At 32.2% G+C, this 22,761-nt stretch overlaps 1 protein-coding gene across 1 annotated transcript; it reads right to left on the bottom strand.

The window, feature by feature from the left end:
- Positions 1-487: 487 nt before the first annotated feature.
- On the bottom strand, positions 488-16,821 carry LOC134705701 (uncharacterized). The gene is made up of 12 exons (XM_063564422.1): positions 16,724-16,821; positions 15,837-15,929; positions 7,897-8,028; positions 6,754-6,825; positions 5,672-5,737; positions 5,395-5,424; positions 4,765-5,095; positions 4,199-4,378; positions 3,664-3,947; positions 2,833-3,353; positions 1,825-1,860; positions 488-792 (listed from the first exon to the last, which is right to left on the bottom strand). The coding sequence occupies exons 1-12, from the start codon at positions 16,819-16,821 to the stop codon at positions 488-490; spliced, it is 2,148 nt and encodes a 715-aa protein (XP_063420492.1).
- Between the last annotated feature and the right edge of the window lie 5,940 nt (positions 16,822-22,761).

The raw sequence follows: 22,761 nt of genomic DNA, 5'->3' as shown, positions 1-22,761 counted from the left end.
ATGTTATTTTATACGAACAAATAAATATATATGATAAAATGTATTATATTTGCAATTGAAAAGCTTAACCATGCTACACATCTTGAAAAGTGGGGCCTACTCATTAAAAAAAAGAAGATATTTATTCAATCTCTATTGTATCTACTGAATAGAAAGGAATAGCGATTGACAGAGGTAAATAATACCTTTTTGACTTGATTTAAACAGGAAAGAATCTAAAGTTTCTAGCTTGATGGATGTTAATACTTGATTCGTTGCAAATTAAACGCTTTCTGTTGTTGTTGTTGTTGTAACTATATCTTTACAGTTATCTTTTTAAAATTTTTGGGTTTTTGTTCGTGGCAATCAAGCTAATTGTGGTTTCTTTGATGTATTTATCCATTAGATTTAGCAAATGCAGAAACACCAGTCATCATAAGTTTGGCATAATCATTGCTATTATAAAATAACCAAATATATTCAACTTAGGTTTAATGACTAAAAGACTTCACTTTTTAAATGGTCTACAATTGTCTAAAGCATCCATGATACCAAAAGCTAAATCTCCCCTATCGATGTCATGAAAAGCATTAATGAAGTCTGTTACATCCGACACGTCCCCTTTTATTGATTGTTTCCAAATCAAAATTAATCTGAAGTTTTTACTTTCAACACTGCCAATCATTATTAGCACTTTGGACACGGTTCCAGCAGGAACCCCAAGCCGTATTGACAAGTCAAATCCCTCATCTTCTGACAAACAAGCGGCAAGTTTATGTAGACTTTCGGCGCTTAATAACTTCTCAATGGCTTCTGTAATAAATATAAAACCATGATATAAAAAAAATCAGAAACAATTTGGGTTCTAAATACTTCAAGCAAAGATGATTTCAGATACATTAGTATTGTTTTATGTCCCGTCATTCTTAATTCAAAGACATAAAGGAATAAAAGATAAACAACAAAAATTCTTATCTTAAAATATGATAAATCCTGTTTTCTAATGTTAAAATGATTTTTTTCTTATAGTTTTGTTTATCGTTATATATTCACAACTTGAATCTTGTTGTATCTTCATTTGAATCTTTAATGGTGGTAGAGAGCATGTTCTTTTTCTCAATATTAAGCTGGCTATCAGTAACTTCAAGAATTCTTAAATGGAGTAAGAACTGCTTATACGTTTGGTGCACCTAACACCATACCAGATACTTTGAGGAGATCGTGTTGTACAGTCCTCAATGTTATGTAAAGTATTTAGTAAAATTGAGAACCAACAACCCGCCCATAGAAAAAAACAACAGCAGAAGGTCACCAACAGGTCTTCAATGTAACGAGAAATTCCCGCACCCGGAGGCGTCCTTCAGCTGGCCCCTAAACAAATATATACTAGTTCAGTGATAATAAACGACATACTAATTTCCAAATTGTACACAAGAAACTGAAATTAAAATAATACAAGATTAACAAAGGCCAGGGGTTCCTGACTCGGAACAGGTGCAAAAATGCTAGACTGTTTTATGTCCATTCCTGATTTATTCTTTTTTTTCTGTGATATTGTCTTTAACTTACAATTTGGTTTTAGAAACATAACTTATATAGAGTACAATTATCATCGTTACACCTGAGTTCACCCTCGTTTTTTTTTGTCTTTGCGTTTCGATCTTTTTTATGCATGTTTTTACTTGTCTTGCATCTATTCTGTCTTTTTTACATGAATTTAGCGAGCATTCTATTTATGAATTTTGGTTTTCTTTCAAAAAGCGAAATTATTTAAATTGTCATTTAATTCTGTCTTGTTTAGCTGCAACCTTGTGTGTTGTTGGTTTCTTTTAATTTAATTCATACCCATTGTATATTCTGGCGCTTCGGTTTTGGGTACGACTGAAAATATACAATGCAAATTATGTAAATTAATAAAAATAATAAACCTACATATATTTTAAGTGGCAAAATTCTGTTTTTTAGACACGCGTTTTATCTACAAAATACCAATGGTGACGCTCGAATAAAAAAAATAATTCCGATAGGTTTTACCAAAACTTACATATTTATTTTTTTCAAATATAAAACGAGGTTAAACCCACCATTTTTTCTTAAAATGTCGTATACCAAGTCAGGAATATGGCAGTTGTCATAAAATAGAACGTTTCTATGTATGTTTGTGGTTTTGGTTTTTTTAAGCAGTTTAATGTTTCTGTTATTCAGTTGTCCTTGGTTTCGGTTTGTGACCCTTTTTTTTTTACTTCAATCGATGCATGACTATGGAACACCGGTATACTACTGTTGCTTTTATTTAAGTGTTCACAATGATTTAATAAGTATATGTTAAAACGTACAAAATCGTAGAACACCTTTTAAAATCATATAATAAATACTTTTTTTTAATTTAATTTGCGTAACATGCCCACAAAAGGGGTAACGCTTGAATATATATGGGAACCTTTGTGAGATAGATTGTTATCAACTGGAAAATTTTGGAATGTTGATACTCATAAATGTTATTTTGCAATTTCATATTGAAATCATCTTTTTTATGTTGTAATGTCCTTACCCGTCCATCATTGTTAATTTTGTGTTTGCCAACGTTATCATTCTATAGTATTCAGACATTGTTGCATAAACCTCATACACTATATTGTTTGTTCTTTCGAAACAGCCAGATTTCCCTGGCTTGTTGTTGGGTTCGAATTTCTCAATTTGTAAACTTTTTTAGTAATATTTTGTTGATTTTTTCCCCTTTATTTTCCCGCTTTGTTGTATTGTCTGTTTCATTAGATTTGATATATTGCTATCTTTTTTCTATATTTTCATTGCACTTGTTTATACTTTATAGATTATTTTAAATAATCATACCCTCAAAATCTGGAATGGGTGCTGCAGTATCGATAAGAACTTCATGGATAGTCTTTGTTCCGATATAAAACCGAATAACCGCTACCTTTTCCTTATCATCACAAAGTAATGGTTTTATTCTACATTTTATTTTGAATTTCACGCGGCATGAGTGTCCGACACTAAATTGCAATGTAGGGAGTTCCTTGTAATATCTTTGTTTGAAATTACCGTCAAGGTCAATATTAACGACTGAAGACCGGGAAACGAAATCGATAGTACGGGAAATTCCACCATCGTCAGACATTTCTAACCGTTTATCGTCTGCTACTCCACCTAGACCAAGGTATTTACTGACCGTATTATCAACATCTGGATGTTCTACTATGCATACCCAAATGTTAAAATCCTCTTTTTTATTTTCGTGAAAGGTAAGAATTTTGCAAACACAAGTTCGTGATGAAGCAACAGAAAATCCACGTTCTAAAATCGGTTCATACGACTTATACTTATTTATTTCTTTCGTGACCACATACCAGAACCTGAAATCAGAAAAAAAACAAGTTGATTTTCAGTGAATTTGCCATACAATGATATAGTTTTAACCTGAAAGATGTGTACTTTGGATATACGATTCAATATATAAATTGATATGTAAACAGGGTAAACTTAAGACAATTGGAGTCCCGCGTACTGCGTGCTCGATTATGCAAAGTGTAGTGTTATTTATATTTGTCTAGTATAAATAGTATGTACTGACTTCGGTATTGACAGTACTAGTGTATAGTCCAAGGTATCATTAATGAATTGATAGCTAATGCGTGCTGTTGAGAATAGATGCAATGTACTTACGTCGAGTGTGTATGGTCCAGCATCACTATAAATTTCTTATCTGTACTTGTTCTACAGCCGATGATATTTATTCTTCCTTGCTTCTCACGAATCAAGTATACCTCACTGTCTATCCCATATGAAATGTCATTCATAATTGTTACCAATAACGGCGATATTCGTTTAGAATACAATAACTTATTTCGTCGAATCCATAGACCATCTGATATATAGGTAATCGGGTATATAAGTCTTGGACACACGTCGTCATATTTAGAAAATCGTTCCCTGTCAATAAGTCGTACCTATAATACATATAGCGCAATGAATATAACAAACCACAACATTGTTTTCTTGCTACATTGAAATAAGGCGTCCTGTATATAATACCTAAAACACATAGTGCCATGTATTTGTGCATCAAAATTCATTAACAGATAATAATGAATGTGAAACCTCTGACAGATGACCATTCGGTTCAATGCAGACAGAAAGAAAAAAAAATAAACTGAGATTTGTATAAAGATTTAAGCATAACAATTTCAATCTCTCTTACCTGAAATGTGACGTCTTCCGGTTCATCCAAGACTCCTCCTTTTACAGCTACTTGTATGTCAGGAATTAAAGCATTTTTAAATTTGTATCCATGCTTGTCAACTTTGTAGGTGAATTGTATAAAATCGCACGTTGCAAAGAAATTTCCACGAATTTCAGTTTTGAACACTAGATAACCTTCCTGAAGACAGAATTTTAAAATAAAAAATACATTTTTCGCGAGATAAAATCTGTGAAGTCCAAAATAAAATGTCCTAATATGCAAGTTTAAAGTATAGAATAAAACAGATTTAAAAAAAGGTCATTCTTATATGTTCTGAATGTTCTGAAAAACAAACCGATATTGGTTGAAAAGCAATCAAAATTTTGGAGGCGAATGTCGGAAAAATAAAATCAGATACAATTAAAAAGGTGTATGTCAATATACAAAGCTGGCTCAAGTATATATTACCAGATGCCGGTATATGAATAGTAAGTGAAAGAGCATCATTTGTATATATATCGAAATGACAAGTTCAAGTGCATTTTTTCTGACACTAAAAACAAAACATTGAATTTCAAACTTACAAATATTGAGTTTCCTGGTGTTTCCTCAAATCTCGCATCAATTCTTCGCCATACCAGTCCAACCCTCATCCGTATAAAGAATTTCAATTTTTCTGAATCGAATCTGATTTTGACCGGAATTCTCACTGTTATGATATTCATCAACTGTACACTTGGGATGTCAGATTGTAATACATATATAGATGAAATGATATCTTCATCAGGTTTAAAGTATATTTCGTTGATCATTTTATGACACTCCTGTTCCCCAAGTCTATCAAAGCCATCCAAAAAGTCTATAGCGGCGACATCAGCTTTTTCCAGTCCAGCTTTTAGTTCTAATTTCGGTTTACTGTGTCAATAAAAAAAAAAGACTGTTTATGTTATGTTTGTTCATTGTACAATTAATGTTGTATCAACAAAAGAATAATTTAAAGGAAGTATAATTTTTACCAAATTATGATCTTTCATAAATGGGATTTGTGTAGTATTTATGTCAAATAATTATAGTACTTAATGATTACTTTTTATTTATAGGTAACAAATTAATGTAGATCCAAAGGTTTAAGATACCATTTCCCCCCAAAATAAAATTGACGTACTTTTTTGAAAATTTTTGATATCGATTTAAAAACCATGTATTACATGTACCTTTGAATCTCCTCTGTCGATACTTCAGACCTAAAAAATACTAAATTATTGTTGTATGTCATAGGTAAATATTAACAATATTTGAGAACTTATGTAAGTATTCGCGTACGTTTAAGCTATGAATTAGCTATCAATATTTAGTTATTTTAGGTATATCTGTAAAAGTTCTACCGAGGACTTAAACCTAAACCTTTATTCTGGATTGCAAAAACGCAAAAAGTGAAAATTATTTGGAACTTTTTCTAACATTTTATGTAATGAGTAAATACAATATTACCTCTCTTTGTCCATTGTTAAATCGAACGAATCACGTCGTTCTACGGGATATACTGTTTGTACTTCCCTGTAAAATAAACTCATTCTGGTGACAATCATTTATAAGCATTAATTACATCTGTGATATTTATATATTATTTCAAGTGTGGGAGAAACAGGTTGTTTGCAACTAAAGAAGGTGTTTCATTTACAAGTTATGAAAATTGATCTTGGGATGGTGATGACTGTTATAGTTTGTATGCTCTGAACGTATTCTATGTTCGGTTTTCCAAACTTGGTTTCGAGTCTTTATGGTAAAGGTTATTTCATGTCACATGTCACGCTGACGCTATACGTTTATCAATTGTTTTTGATCTCCAAATACAATTAACAGAATTGTAGTTATCATTCTTAGATGCGAGTAGATATATTCGATTAGATTTTGAAACATATCCGGGAAACACAAGTAAGATAAACTTTACATCTATTTAGGAGACCTGAAAATATTCAACAAAGGAAATGAAATGTTGTTTTGTTTAACACATTAGGTTGGGAATGTATGCGCTGGTATAACGATCATACTGGCAAAATACGTTTAAATTTCAAGGATAAAGACATAGTGAAAATTAAAGAGCAAAAACGAAAAGAGAAAAGGGAAACAACATGTCAAGAATGTATATCCTGAAATTGGAGGCATTTTAAATCTAACCTTGGTCCCTTACTATGACTATGCCAAAGATTTGCCTGAGGACTAGATAGTCCCAAGACCCCTCAACAATTCCAATGCCTCCTGAACTTCGGAAACAACTCATCTTATGTACTTATCAATGTAACTATGAGATAACATACATCCGATATGCTCTTTTCCGGAGAACTGTATTACATGTTGAAGATATTATTAAAAAGGATGGATTCTGTGCAATTTAACTCTGAGTTCATTGTTGAAGACCGAACGTTGACCTATTATTGTTAACTTCTCAGTATTTTTTCTGTGGTGGACATTTTTATATTTCGAGCCTACAAATGCACTGTAACAAATGCTGTTGTCATATATAATAGCCTTTCTGGTGAATTATTAATCAAACTAATGGCATTTAAACATACCTCTCCGTCTTTGTAGAACTCTGAGTGCCTTTCTCCATTTTTTTAAACTGTATTCTCTTCCTTTTAAGGCCACTACAAATGCCAGACGAATGGTTAACTATAATATCATGAAATTATCTATTATCTAATAATGCACATTATACAACACAAATGTATTTTTCAGTCTATGTTTCGATTTTTGCAAAATTATACGAGAGTGCAATAATTGAAATTTGAATTTTAGCAAATCATCAAACAGTAAATCACATTTTTAATCAATTACAACTAAATGAATAACAATAAAAGAAAGGCTTCTGATTTTGACACACCTTACCGAGACATTGAGAATCTAGCAGCAGAAAGAGTTGAAGACTACGCATCGTGTAAGTTTGCAATATCCAGTCTCTGACTTGTCTTTAACGACTGGCATTTTTATTGTACCAGTTGTACTGTAGTGATAGCCTATAATCTCAACTATAAACAGCACAGCACTTCCACAAACAGTTACAAGTACGGTATAACATCTAGGAGGTTAGACCTAATGCATTTTATCCAAATTAACGGAAGATAGATATATTGTGATCGAATGTTTTTATGTCGTTGACAGAAGTGGTCTTTGAAATTTCGCTCTAAAAACGCGACTGAATCGATTGCGATGAGTTTCACACAGTGAACTGCTCAATAATTAATTGGATGCAACCAAATATAATTGAAAGTGATCTAGATAGAAACATTAAATAAAAAAATGGCACAAATATACCTGGTCTAAGATCAATTCAGACCAAAACGGCACATTCAATCAAGATCGATCGCATATCGACGATATGCTTTTTTACGTAAATGGTAATTTAGATTTTAAAAGTGTCGTTCCTCTGGGGGTTTTTTAACACGACCTCTGTTAATACATGGAAGTAAATACTTCCATACTTCCATGGCTGATTTTAATATGAAGGTTTTTATTTTTATACATTTGACACAACATTAAGAGAAATTGTGCAAGTAATTACTAACAAAATATAAATGAACATCGCTTTGAAACACAGAAAATGATTTGAATCTGTTTTGATTTGTGTGTCCCTTATAAAGCTGATACAACACGAGTCTGACGTTCTAATAAATAAAGAATATAACGTAGAATTTTACCATCTACAATGTATAAATTACCTTTGAGATCTCATTTGGTTGAAATGAGCATATCTTTCATCATTTCTGATGTTCAAATTCCACATTTTGACTCTTTCATTACCATAGTCTCTTAATGCGCCATCGACTGTTGCTCTGACCTCTGGTATTTTACTGAAGATAAATATTCGTTATTAAATACATACTGTTTCTGTTTTTAATATGCCAGCTATGCTGGCACTTATGGTAGAAGCATCGTTTTGGGACAAAGAACGATAACTCTTGCTAGACGACCCATCTGAAAAGTTTCGTCACTCTCGTTAAATCTCGTACGATTATTTTTTTTTAATGGCTGCCAAAATTCTCGTTTCAACGCGATCTTGAAAAAACGGGACAGATCGGAATAATTTCGATGTTAGATACGTCATGAATTTTTATTTGTTTGCAAAAACAAGAATTCAGAAATTTTGGTAACTTTTGTAGTTTATTTAAATTTTATCGTACCAGGGAAATTACCGAAGTTAGGACAACAACATCTGACGCCATGTTTCGTCTGCTACAACATTCCATTATCAGTGAGGTCAAAACAAATCACCTAAATTATAACAGGTACTGCATTTAAAAGTCACAATATCATAGTAAACGATAACATATTTAGTGTAAAAGTTCCGTCCAGTCATGGGAACACAGTAAAAAACTCTGCAAGTAATACATTTCGGATTTTTTTTTATAATGGCCATGCGGCATGCGGGGTAGACTCCAGTGCACCGGTTGTGGTTGACCATGACTACTTATGTTCACCTGCCACATAATGCCCCATACCAAAGAACAGTGATAATGACGTTGGTTATACTGTTGATCACGGTAAGTCATGAAACCCACAGACTAATTCAAAACTAACTGTTTTCTCTTTCTAAGTTCAATCATAAAAGGAGACTTGGAGACTTGAGTCTGAGTAGTACATTTAAGTACAAACTATATATTGTATGCTCTCATATTGTCCAAAATTGGATATATGGGAAGATGGGAGTTAATTTCATAATATAACCCATGATAATACCATGACTTTGATAGGTATATACATGTACAGGGCATACATTACTTTGGAGATTATCATATTTGTGGGCTACATCCTTAAACATTCAAGCTGCAACAGTCACCTGTATATTTTATGCATCAGTTTAAACCTGATCAAAAAACATTTTCACTCTACCAAGTACTTTAGCACTATATCACTATCAGGTTCACATTTGAACCTATTTAGCAATACACACTTATGGTTATATAACATTACAGTACCAAAACTGTACTCTGTCTCAGTAACTAAAATTGCACCTTTTCAACAAAAAAACCTGGAAATCTTACAAGTTTTCTTTCACCATGTGAAGTTATCTTATTATCATCTTCTTAAAATGAGTAAATTAAATTTGTTACCAGCATCCTTTTCTTCAAAACATAAAGTTTAAGCATGGTATAATGTCAAAGGAGTAGGGGCTTTAAAGGCCTAAAATGGCCCCAGATTTACTAGATAATAAAAATTCTAACAGAGCAGATTTTTCTCCATAAATTATTAGAATATGAGTCAATGATTTTTAAAAAACAAATGTTTTTATCTAACAAAAAAAGGTTCAATGACGTCACAATGGTAGGTGCAAATGACGTCATTATTGGGAAAATAAGCAAAAATACTGAAATTTGGATGTTTTTTCTAAATTTTGACCACCGCACCATGCTTGCACCAATAAGAAATTTTAACATTTTGACAAGTTCATACATATCAAACTTCGGATAAAAAATCTTTTTGGTGCAAGGTTGGTGCGATAGTTTATTTTATATTTTTCATAGCCAAGCGGAGCAATAAAAAGCTGAAATTTGCCGTCCAAATTGGACCTTTTCATCTGACAAAGTTTAGTTTATACATTCTTATGCCTATAGAAACTTTTTTGTTTGTTTATGAATGTAACATGTATTCCTAATATTATTTCTGTAAGTATATCTAGTTAAATTTCTTTAAAAATCCGAAAGCAATGAACTTCATATATGTAAAGGAGTCAATAATAACTTTGAGGACATTTTTTTTTCAATTATGAAAATTTTAGATAGACCTTCAATATAACAAAATCTGTACATTTCTTATGTTTTTGCTAATTATCAATTCAAAATCTGGTGTTTGAATAGGAGCAATCTCCTGTCTCTTGTATTAGAGTCGGATTCATGATTGATGTAAGGAAAGGGGGAGGGTGGAATTTAAAAGATTATTTTGCTTAAATTTCCATAATTGGCCGTTTGTCTGTGCGTATGTTCGTCTGTTCGTCCGATTGTCCTTGTGTCTCGGTTCAGGTTTAAGTTTTCGGTCAAGGTAGTTGAATTTGACATCAGACTCAGTCTTCCTTTGAAGTAATTTTACTGTGTGTATTGTTGTGTGTTTGATTTTTTTTGCTTTGGCTACAGGAAAGGGATACGGGAGTTTTGCGCCTGTCCCAATTCAGGATTCCCTGGCTTTTGTTAGTCTTGCGATTTGGCATCCATGTCTACTAAAGACACATTCTTGTTTTCAACTATTTTGACGTATATATAATGCATATTGTCATGATGATCAAAGACCAAGGCATACGACACTAAGATTAGTGAATGTAAAAAATAAACTAGTCACATTGACAAGAACTGCAATAAAACAAATAATATAATTATATATAATGAATATAATTTTTTTTTAAGAATACAGATTTATTTGAGATAGTAGCATGTACCAGTTTTGTAATGCTATAGAATGATATGGTTATGAATCTGGACGTCAGAAATAGATAATAAAAATAAGATGAATTTCGAAAAGTCAACCCTAAGGATCCTCTTCATATGTCTAGGGGTTGGAGGTGGAGTGGGGTGTACTTCAATACTTAATTGATAGGAGGTGCCGCAGTTTTGTTACCTCACCCTGTTTTACAAATATAATATATCTTTTCATATATTGCTTGGGAAAAAAGTTACCTTTTCCCATATTGATTTGATTTCATGTGGTTTTATGTAAAAGAGTAATTATACTTAAGTGTCAAAAGAAAAAAACTGGTTGATAAAGACACAGCGGGATAACCAAACAAGATGACAGTCAAACCCCGCCACATTATTTATGCATGTGCCTGTCCCAAGTCAGGAGCCTGTAATTCAGTGGTTGTCGTTTGTTATGTGTTACATATTTGTTTTTCGTTCATTTTTTTTTATCTAAATAAGGCCGTTAGTTTTCTCGTTTGAATTGTGTTACATTGTCTTATCAGGGCCTATTAAAGCTGACTATGCGGTATGGGCTTTACTCATTGTTGAAGGCCGTACGGTGACCTATAGTTGTTAATGTTTATGTCATTTTGGGTTTTTTTTTTGGATAGTTGTCTCATTGTCAATCATACCACATCTTCTTTTTTATAAAGAAGTTATGAGAACTTTATTGTCCTTATCATATATATCTCTTATAGTTTTCTTAACTTTTCACTTATTTTAAGCTTAAAAAGGTGAACTATTCCAGAGGCACGTTCTATCACCTTGTAAATAGAAGTCCCCCTCCAACCTCAACCCCTTCCTAAAACATAACTACTGTAATACACTGATATTTGAAAAAAAACCTTTAATGCATGTGTCTATATCTATTTATTTAAGATAATTAATATTAAGATTTCTTAGTGCTAAATATGTATTCTTGCCTTTCTATTATTCTTCTTGTCGCTGATAAGTGACATCCCACTCAGCACTAGATGCACAATCTGTGTACATCAGCAATACCCGGTGTTTTGTTTTGTTTGTTGATGTTTCAATATTGCTGTCTTCCTTAATATTTTCCTTGGAGTTTGTTTCTTTTTACAATTTGCATCTTAAATTACCTTTCTGTTACAACATATTTAAAATTTAATCTTGTAAAATAGAAAACAAATTGTGGTTATCATGGGCACAGATGTGTTGCTAGGGAGAAACAACAGTGAATTTAGCAAAAATGTGCATTTAATTATTTAATATTTAAATAGTGTACAAGTGTAAAGTTCACTACATGCTAAACAGGTTTAATTTCAAATATAGATATATTAAAGCTGTATAATAATCATATTTGATGAGTTTATCTCTGCCATTATATTGGTTGCTAGGCAACATAATAAATGAGCTAGACCCAAAATTCAACTATTTTCAGAAGGTCTATGGTATAGACTTACAACATGACAAATTAAATGAAATTCGGGGGTGGGGCCAAAAATGGCCCTTATAGCCCCTAGTCCTTTATTGAAATATTTGAAGAAATAAATTAATTAAATAAAACAAAATATTTGTTTAATTCCAGTTTTAAGGATTTGAAATAAAATGTAATGATGTATGAAATTTGGGTACTGACCTCATTACAGAATCATGGAATGTTTGGAGGTCAGTTGAAACCCATTTTTCTATGACTCTGGATGAACTCAAAATTAAATTGGTGACCGTGTAACTATATTGTAAACAAGGATATTCTAAAAAATAAGCACAAAATAAACTTTTGTCTGGTTCATAGAAAAAGTTGGTGAAAAAAACTCACAATATAGATGCAATTTGTGTACTTTCATGTTAGCAACTTCACAACAGAACTGCAAATTTATTTTCATGACCAAAACAAACAAAAAAGTACAAACTTAAAGGCAATAAAATGCTTTGCCATGCACAGCCTGATACGACCGCAGATGTATATTGAGCATATAAGGGAGTCGACATCAAAAGATCAATGAAGGATAAAAAACTGAATTCAAATAGTTTGGGGGTGGGGGGTTAAACTTGCTGCAAGTTTTGTTTAACCTACATTGATTTTACATATATCCATATGGGTCAATCAATTTTTACCAAATTAAGTTAAGAGGGGGGATGGGGGGTCAGTAAAATAAACTATCTGAATTAAGTTTTTTATCCTATATTAAACTTTTGATGTTGTCCCTAAATAACACAATTTTTTTTGTCAGTTGAAATCAAACATATTTTAATTTTGGATCCTTTAAACTTCAATATGGACTTATTTGAAAACAGGTAGCAGGTAGACCCAAATATTTCTATTCAGCAGAAATCTCTAACTACATATCTCCTTAATTTCATATGATAATAAGTCCTACAAAAATATTGAAAATGTGTACATTTAATTTTTTTTTGTTGCTTCTCTCATGTGAAAGCAGTACCTTTTTGGTCACTATTTATGTGTTGCGTCTAAATAAGAATTGTAACACTTCATAGTGACCGAACAGGTTAAACAAATACTTCTGAAGAAACCGAAAAAGAAGACAACTTGAAACTGCACCAGCCATGCCAGTATACATGTATGTATGAAAATAACTCAGATCAGAATAGCATGGACAATACAGGGGCGGATCCAGCAATTTTTAAAAAGGGGGGTTCCCAACACAGGACAAAGGGGGGAGGGGGGCCCATTCAAATGCATTGATTGGCCAAAAAAGGGGGGTTCTGACCCCTGGAACCCCCCCCTTTCAATTTCAATACAATATGTCAGTTCTATGTCCTTGTGCATATATCTTAAGGAAAGTTATCAATAAATCTGCAGATAGTGCAATTTTATCAAGAGTTTTGTACATTTTCTGTTATGATTTTCATACAATCAGTGAAACATTTAAACAGCCTAAACTAAATTTTTATTGCTGAAAGTGTCAAACAATGACAAGTGTTTTATTTACCACTCATGTGTTTTTGTGAGAGAAAAAAATCTTGTGCAATATTTGGAATTAAAGGGAAAGAAGATCCTTTTTGCCTCGCACTGGCGCATGTCAATTGTGAATATATACTTACCAAATATATTTTCTTTATCTTGATACTCACAGAGACATTATCAAGAAGTACATATCATAGGAAAAATACAAAAATTACAGATAAAATATTAAAAACACCCTATTTTAAGTGCATCTCCTGCCAAATCAGTATTTGTTGTATCTATATATATACTAGATAAGTATAATCAATGTAAATAAGGTAATTTTTGGAAGAAAATCCCAAAATAAAAAAATAAAATACCCCCAATAATAATGTACCATAACCCCAAAATCAATTCTAATCTTCCTTTTGTGTATTGAACCTCCTAGTGAAATTTCATGGAGATCCATTATCTTATACTCAAGTTATTGTCTAAACCAAATGTGTCTTCTTGAAAACAACTATGACATGATTAAGCATTACTGGAAAGCAAATTTTTGACATGCTTGTATTTCCCATTTCCATTCTCAATTTTATTTTGCTGTCATATAATGTACATGTATAAACAAAAAAAAATATATGCAAGAAAGGACATAAAACCATATTGGGCCGTAGTTTTTTTATTTTTAGTTTTACGAACCCTCCTACCCTAATTTTTGCCAAATAGGAAAAAAAATAAAATTAAAAATATTGATTTTTTTTTTTTTTTCTCCTCCGACCCAGTGTTTTTCATGCAAAAAAAGTTCATAACTGCATGAAAGAATCTAAATTTATGCTCTTGGTGATTTAGTAAGCTGTTGCACATTGATTTTCAATTCAAACTTTGTCAAGAAAAGAAAAAATAGTTGTTACACTAGTAGAAAATACAAATGGTGTTTATTCGAGTCAGATTTTTATTACCGAAACCCTTCAGCGATATCAATTAAAATTATTTAGTCAAAATTTAACACTAGTATTAAGGTTTATCATAACAGTCAAATTGGCAAATATGACCTTAATAATAATTATCACCTAAAAAAATACTGTGTACAAACTGACATATGTGCGGTTTGGGAAGTTTTTATGTTTTTAGATATATAAAAGTTAAATTTATTTTGCATACCTGATAGATAAAATTATTTTTGGTAAAGATCTGGATTCAAAATATTTTTTTTGTCCTATGCTTGAACAGATTTTTTATTCATCAATTTTGGAATCAGAATATTTTTTCAGGAAAAATAGCATAACCCCTCATGCCTTTTCAAGTTCTATGTTTGTTCCCTAAACATTTTCCATCTGAACTTTCTTTTAGACATAAACAATACGTTAATGTAGCCTTCGACATTCGTTCTGAACATGCATCAAATATTTGCCACTGGACGTTAAACAACAAACAACCATCAATACATAGGACATTGTCTTAGTATAAAGCTGGCATTTAAGGTAGCGCCTTCCTCATATTATATTATACTGACTCATATGTATATTTGTATTATTGTCTATGTATGTATATAATTACTTGCACTATGGAAGTATTATATTGCAAATTTAATACTTCCATGCTTGCATATTGAGTATATTGATATATGTATTGAGTGTAGTACTATCCTGTCAACTCTGAGTGGTTCTATGCTGGCACCTAGACTTCCTCCACCAATAAAATCTTACTGTAACGACATCAATTTTGGAAGTGGCGTTAAAACACCACCAATCAATCAATTTGATTTACTAGGAATTAAATGTCTATGGATCAAGACTGAAATAAACACACAGTGTGGGAGGTTTTATGCTTAACAATATTCTTAAATAAGTTGAACATGAAATGAAATTCAATGTTAACCTGTGTTAAATGCCTATTGATGCTACTTATCCGTTAAGATGAACTATCTGCACTACTTATTGCACGTACATTAGTATTCAGCAGTTAACTCATATTATATAATACATATAAAGAACATGCTATTCAAAATAATTTGTTTTTAAAATCTATGAATATAACATGAATGGTACTTAACGTCTACACTATCTACCGTTCATTTTCTATTGATAAGTGGTTCTATCAATGATTCCTGTAAAAAAATATGATATAGGCCTTTTCTTTATCGACAAAATCTATGTATATTATTCTTATCATAATTTAATACTCTAATTTTATGCATTATATTATATATCCTGCGATATTTCAAATAAAAAAACGACAGATCGAAAGAGACGATGTCACAACATATTCAACACTCGAATGAAAATCTGATTTTAAAAGTACTCTATCAATTTATTTTTATGTTAATATTGCGAGTTTGACATACCCCTTGAATTTGCCATAATGGGCTAGGGACTTTGGAACATCAAATCCTCCGTATGCTTGATTAGTCTTTAATTCTGTCTGATGTAGCTGACCTCTATTAAATAAAATACAATTAAACATCGTCAAGATATGATAGTTGTTAGTTCACAAATATATTGCTGGTAAAAAATCCCAAACTCAAATGTCAGAATCCATTTTTTTAGGGTAGGATGGTAGAAGAAGTGGAGACCTCTTTTTATTCGTTTAGTTTAGAGTGTATCTATATTGTTTGCTCAAAGAGACAAGAATGTTCAGACACACAAGATTTTGTAACGCATAGAGTGTTCTCTTTTGCATAATATATAGTAATATTTTAATGGTAGCAATTGTTTGTTGTCCATGTGTTGCCGATGAGCCGACACATTATGATACATACTGTAACTGCTTTTTGGCGCAAGGCAATGCTTCCTTCAATTAGAGAAAGATGTGAAGTTGAAGTATTATCAAAATACTAGTCCTTGCTATCAATCATTTTTTCTTTTGAATAATATTGTTAAATCACTAAAGCAGGAGTTCATTATATATGATGTCCATTCATTCGTGTGTTTGGTCGCTCACTCGTTTGTTCATTCACTCATCGTCTGCACTAGGGACATCTTAACGCTTTTAGCGGGTCATCAATGACGGGATTTTTCCAAGCTCAGAGAATCTTAATTTATGATAATTACGTTTTCCAATTGATTATTTAGATCTCTCGAAGCAAACCATTGACATACCATATGAATATAAATGAGGATGTGAGAGTTTCTGAGGTTTAAGATTACCAGAACATACGTGCAGTTTAAGATTACCTGAATATACGTGCAGTTTAAGATTACCTGAACATAATTACGTGCAGTCTTAGATTACCTGAACATACGTGCAGGGTCTCTTGATAGTTTTAATGATGGGCCTTTTGTCGATGTGTCATCGGAAAATACTGAAAACATTCCAATATCTTCCAGCATACTGATTGGATAGTCACGTAACGTCACCTTATTGGTCTCGTCATTGCTGTCCTGCTTTGACTTCTCTACTACCTTGTCTTTTTCATCTTCTCGTCCTTATCGTACAGCAAATGAAGTCTCTTTAGGCTATAATGAATTATAAATGTGACAATTTGATTATTTGAAGACAATGTTGAAGAAACATTGCATCTTATGTTGCTGTTCTATCATTTTGAAATTACTAGTTTTTGTGCATACAACATGCATTGCCAATAATCTAATTTGATGTGGGTTTTTTTAAATTTCCACAGATGACATCACTACAGTACCTGTGTATTCGCCCTTTAATAGCTCTGTATTTAGATCGCCATATTAAGTCTTCGTGTCTGTACTTGTATGTCCTGTTATAAAGAGATACAGAGATGCAATCATTATACAGAACCAAATTTACCGTAACTATCATAAAATGTCGAGATGTTTTAAAACAAGTACAGTATTTGTGTCGGGTGTGAAAATTGATACACGCTCCTATTCTTGAACAGGTACAACTTCAAATTTGTGGAGAATTATATGCTGTTTGACAGATCTTGGTTGCTTCTGTTAAATCAGAACATTTACACACTTGTGTTGATTTTTAGCTTGGAAATTGTATACATTTGCCCTCTAGATGTCTTTTCATTTTAACGTTAGGTTGTTGTCTCATTGACTTATATCCTTCATCTCTTGTTTCATATAAATTAATAGTTTATTGGATCATACAAGTTTAGAAACGACCACCGTCCCTGATATTGGCAAAGAATTCATTAATTTATGAATAGACAAAAATAAAGCCTGCAAGCGAACAGTTAAACTTCGTGACATACGCATGTGCCTGTGTGACCCAGGAACCAGTCTGTGGTTGTCCAATATTATTATTTTTCGTTATACGTCTATGATTTTGAGATAGTGTTAGTTCTTTGACATTTTCTGTATAGTCTTAAATGTCTATTTAGATCATATTGTATTATAGACATCGGTCTATTATTGAAGATTGTAAGTTGACCTCTAAATGTCTTGTAGTTATTTGTGTACAGTATTTGTAGTTATTTGTGTACAGTATTTGTAGTTATTTGTGCACAGTATTTGTAGTTATTTGTGTACAGTTATTTGTGTACATTATTTGTAGTAACTGTTATTTTTTAACTACATTATTTGTAGTTATTTGTGCACAGTATTTGTAGTTATTTGTGTACAGTATTTGTAGTTATTTGTGTACAGTATTTGTAGTTAATGTTACTGTCTCGTCAACGTATTGAACCACAACCCAAACTTTATCACATTGAATTCATTTGTGTGCCATTGTATTACTGTGAAGATCTATACCTCTAGGCGTCTATTAGTTTTACTTTTGTTGAATTTTAATGTCATTTATATGTAGACAAGCATGCCTTTAGCTTATATTATTGATACTATTTTATCTCAATTCTTGTTTTTATGATTTTGAAAAACAATTAAAGGACCCAATAAATTGATATATATATAAACACCTATTGTGATCTGATTTGTAAGTGATTGGTTTCAGCATTTCATTGTATTTCTTGTCATCGTCGTCTTGTCCTCCTGCCATGTTCTCTACTGCAAATGAACTACATGCATTGAGAATTAGAACATTTGAACAACAAAATTTTACCATTAGAATGTAAAGAAAATTTAAACTTACGTACGTAAACAAAATCATTTCTGTATTTATATTTGGATACAATTTTATGTGCTTGTAACTTTTCACAATGTGCACCGAGCTCTACGTAAATTGTTAATGTAACTTAAACATTATTGTACAATTATTTATTTTGCAGATCATAAAATTGAAAATGGAAATGGGAATGTGTCAAAGAGACAACAACCCGACCATAGAAAAAACAACAATAGAAGGTCACCAACAGGTCTTCAATGTAGCGAGAAATTCCAGCTGGCCCCGAAACAAATATATATACTTGTTCAGTGATATTGAACGCAATACTAATTTCCAAATTGAACACAAGAAACTAAAATTTAAAAGAATATACAAGACTTGAAAAGGCCAGAGGCTCCTGACTTGGGACAGGCGCAAAAATGCGGCGGGGTTAAACAAGTTTATGAGATCTCAACCATCCCCCTATACCTCTAGTCAATGTTGAAAAGTAAATGCATAACAATACGCACATTTAAAATTCAATTCAAGAGAAGTCCGAGTCTGATGTCAGAATATGTAACCAAAGAAAATAAACAAAATGACAATAATACATAAATAACAACAGATTACTAGCAGTTAACTGACATGCCAGATCCAGACTTCAATTAAACTGATTGAAAGATTATGATTTCATCATATGAATATCAGGCACAATCCTTCCCGTTAGTGGTTTAGTATCATACCATCATAACATATATGAGAAGAACATTACCCGTGTCATGCCAAAAACTGGTTTTTGAATAAATGTGTTTAGTTCCGATGCAAAACCCTATAAGTGAATCAATATCAACGCCAAAATAAGCAATCTTTAGTGACCTTTGAACTTGCATAGCCTTGCAAGCCACATATGTAAAACAATGTGCAAACATTCCTTTCTGTAACACATATCGTCCCATGCTATAGTTTATACCGACTTTAACCTCACATGCATTGTAACATGGTTTTTTAACTTTTGTTATCATGGTGCCTCTAAACTATTCTTCTTATATTTAATAAAACTGAAAAAGAAATGTAATACTAACCCGCGTTTTAAAGGAAAAGAGGCAATGTAGTCCAGAGAATTGTTTGTCCTCCAATAGTATGTCACTAAATTTAACAAGCACATTTAAAAATCTAACATGAACCTAGCTCTCCAATATATAGGTACTATTTCAATTTTGATATAACTGTACATTGCTGATACTTTATGTTTTACTTTGAAATCCGCAATTATACAATGGGTCTAAATGTACACGTTTAAATACATAAAGTTTGGGTGTGCAGTGTCATTATCGCTAATCAAGACATCATTGAAATTCGAAACTGTGTATAAAATATAACAATTAACCATTTAATTATATCAATTAACAATCAGTCCCGTTATATTAATTCAAATTGTCTTCCATTTAAATGCAGTTTATATGTACACAAGTTATTGTCTAACCAAATGAAGAAATTTTGTAAAAAATAAGATATGACACGGTGTAGTTATAACGGTTTTTTGTATCGCCTGCGATACGCGAGACATATAGGGAATACTATAGCTATACAGCGGCTGCGATGTTAAAACTATTTGGTTTATATTCCAGAAGATAGATCACATGGGTACGTTAGTTCTTGTTGCAGATTACGAAGTTTATATCTGTCATAAGTCCATTGTGCTTGTTCTCACTTTCATGGTTCAGCAACTGCTTTGAAAGATTTTGTAATGTGATTTTTTCACTTATTATGAGTAATATGATAACTATATTTGGTATGTGGGTTCGATAATAGTTACACTAACCAATTTATTTAACCAGAGTAACACGGTGGATGTCAGTAGTGAAGCAGGAAATGCTTACCCTTCTAAATTACTCAAGTGTTCGTGTTGATCTACCTTCAAGACACTTGTGTCTATTGGTCAAGACCGTATGTTGACCTATAGTTGTCTTTTAATGCTGACGGTGTGAAGTTACTGTCTTATAGGCGAGTTACATGCTTTCTTTTGGAATAGAATCCAAACACCTCTCATTTCGTTACTGGAATATAACAGCAGATGTGTTAGTAGGTCAAAGTTACATAATTACAACAAGATAATTATATCAGTAATTGTAGGTTAATGGATCAAGTGAATGATATTTATAATTGTATCATAAATAAAGAGTTTAAATGGTAACAGGTGAAAGTTGATGGTGCCAACATTCATTTACCTCATCAAATACGCCCAATGACATTAATATACAGGTTAATGGTATATTATCTTGCTATAAGAAATTAAAGAAATCGTCTAAGCACGTATTCGTCAGCTTTCTGATGTTTCTGAAGAACATTATTTCTAACTTTCAATAATGGTTTCTAACATTGCTATGACTTCTATATCCTTTTTCCATTGAATGTGACTGTACTGATTGATATTTTAGTCATTTTGTCATGGTTGGACTTTTATTTTAAAGCATATAATATTGTATGCTTTTGCCTAGTGTTGAAGGTCATGAGTTCACTTTCATGGCTAAAATCTTTGTTTTGGTTTGATAGTTGTCTCTTTTCTCTTGTCTCGGCACACAAAATCTCCTTACCAAGATCAACTAAAACTGATTTCAATGATAATTTGAAGAAAATATAATTACACACAAAGCACAGGGTAATATTACGGTACAATATTTCAAACAAAATTACAATAACATCCATACAACAGCACTGATATAGTAAACACTGAAATTAGAAATAAAATAAAAATAGAATTTCATTTCAGATCCTCTAGAATAAATCGTTCTCAGTACTTCATCCCTAATTTTTTTTAACAAAGAGCAGATTTCAAATATATGATTGAATACTTTGCTGGGACGACCCAATACTTATACAGTGATCATTATTGTGAATTGTCATAACTATTACTGATTATATGATCCTTGATAACCATGTATATTATTCAACACTTTACAGAACATGTTCATAAGTTACACAGGTTTACCTTACCATAATCTTTGACATAACTTAGCTAAGACAAGCTCCATACATTTATCAGTACCCTGGTAGGCTAATTTTGTTTAGAAAGGTTGTGTGCGTTGTTGTGAGCGATTTGTTCAGAAAGGTTTTGTGTCTTGCTGTGGACGGTTTGTTGAAAACTGCTTTGTACGTTGCTGTGAACGTTTGTTCAGAAAGGTTTTGTGTGGTGTTGAGGACGTTTTAATCTGAAAGGTTTTGTTCGTTGTTGAGGACGTTTTGTTCAAAAAGGTTTTGTGCGTTGTTGTTAACTGTTCAAATGTTTGGCGTGTTTTTGTGGACGGTTTGTCCAGAAACGTTTGGCGCTTTGTTGTGAACGGTTTTTTTAGTAACGTTATTTGCGTTGCTGTAGACTATAAGTTATCTACGTTCATATCCGTAGATATGGATATTTTAACACCCTGAAGTACCCCAGTACACCATGAGGCGTAGCCGAAGGGTGTACAGGGTACTGAAGGGTGTTAAAATATCCATATCTACGGATATGAACGTAGATAACGAATTTATCCCCGGTCTTAGTCCGAATCGGGCGAGTTTTAAGGAAATTCGAGTACAAAGTGTAACGCGAAAACAACGTTTTTTTCATTATCTAAAAAAGTTTTATTGAAATTTCGAAATTTTACATATTTTTTACGGGGTGTAGGGTACTACCTTTGGTAGAACCCTACAGGTAGTCAAATAATATGAGGCAGGCATTACCTGTAAATGGGGACGAAGTCTGCATGAATTATTTTTTTTGTAACTAAAAATATTTGTTAAAAAAACTTGAGAAACGGAAATAACCGTAATGTTTCCGATGTTGGTTCTGTTGTTAGGGATTTTAGTTATGACGTTATTTAAGTTATGACGTCATATGCAATGTAAACAAAAAAACGCTATCATCAGGTAACGCTTTTTCATATCAAGGAATTATTTATAAATGCGTTCCTTCCTATTTATACTAGACTGATAAATATATATTTCACTCAAAGATTCATTCAAACAAGACCGGAAAAAGGAAGTACATTGTAGATTTCTGCGCAGGTCCGGGATTTCAAAACATGACATAAAAAAAATTGAACGATTTTGAGTTCATTAGTACAATGAAAAGTTCGGGAAAATTTTCCCAAATTTTTTTTTTATTGAATTTTCTACTGTTATTGGGGACTTCGTCCCCATATAAGACGTTTTTAATACGGAGACAGAGAAAATGGATTAAGTCAAATTTGGCGCTCAATGTTGTGAGCGTTACGCCATAGATGGTGTGACGTCAACGTGGGTAATTTCCATAGCTAGGTCAGTAGACCCAA

Source organism: Mytilus trossulus, chromosome 2 (genome assembly GCF_036588685.1).
Source record: "Mytilus trossulus isolate FHL-02 chromosome 2, PNRI_Mtr1.1.1.hap1, whole genome shotgun sequence".
NCBI classification, from domain to species: domain Eukaryota; kingdom Metazoa; phylum Mollusca; class Bivalvia; order Mytilida; family Mytilidae; genus Mytilus; species Mytilus trossulus.
Note: the sequence above shows the minus strand (reverse complement) of the source record. Positions and strands in the feature narration are given on the sequence as shown.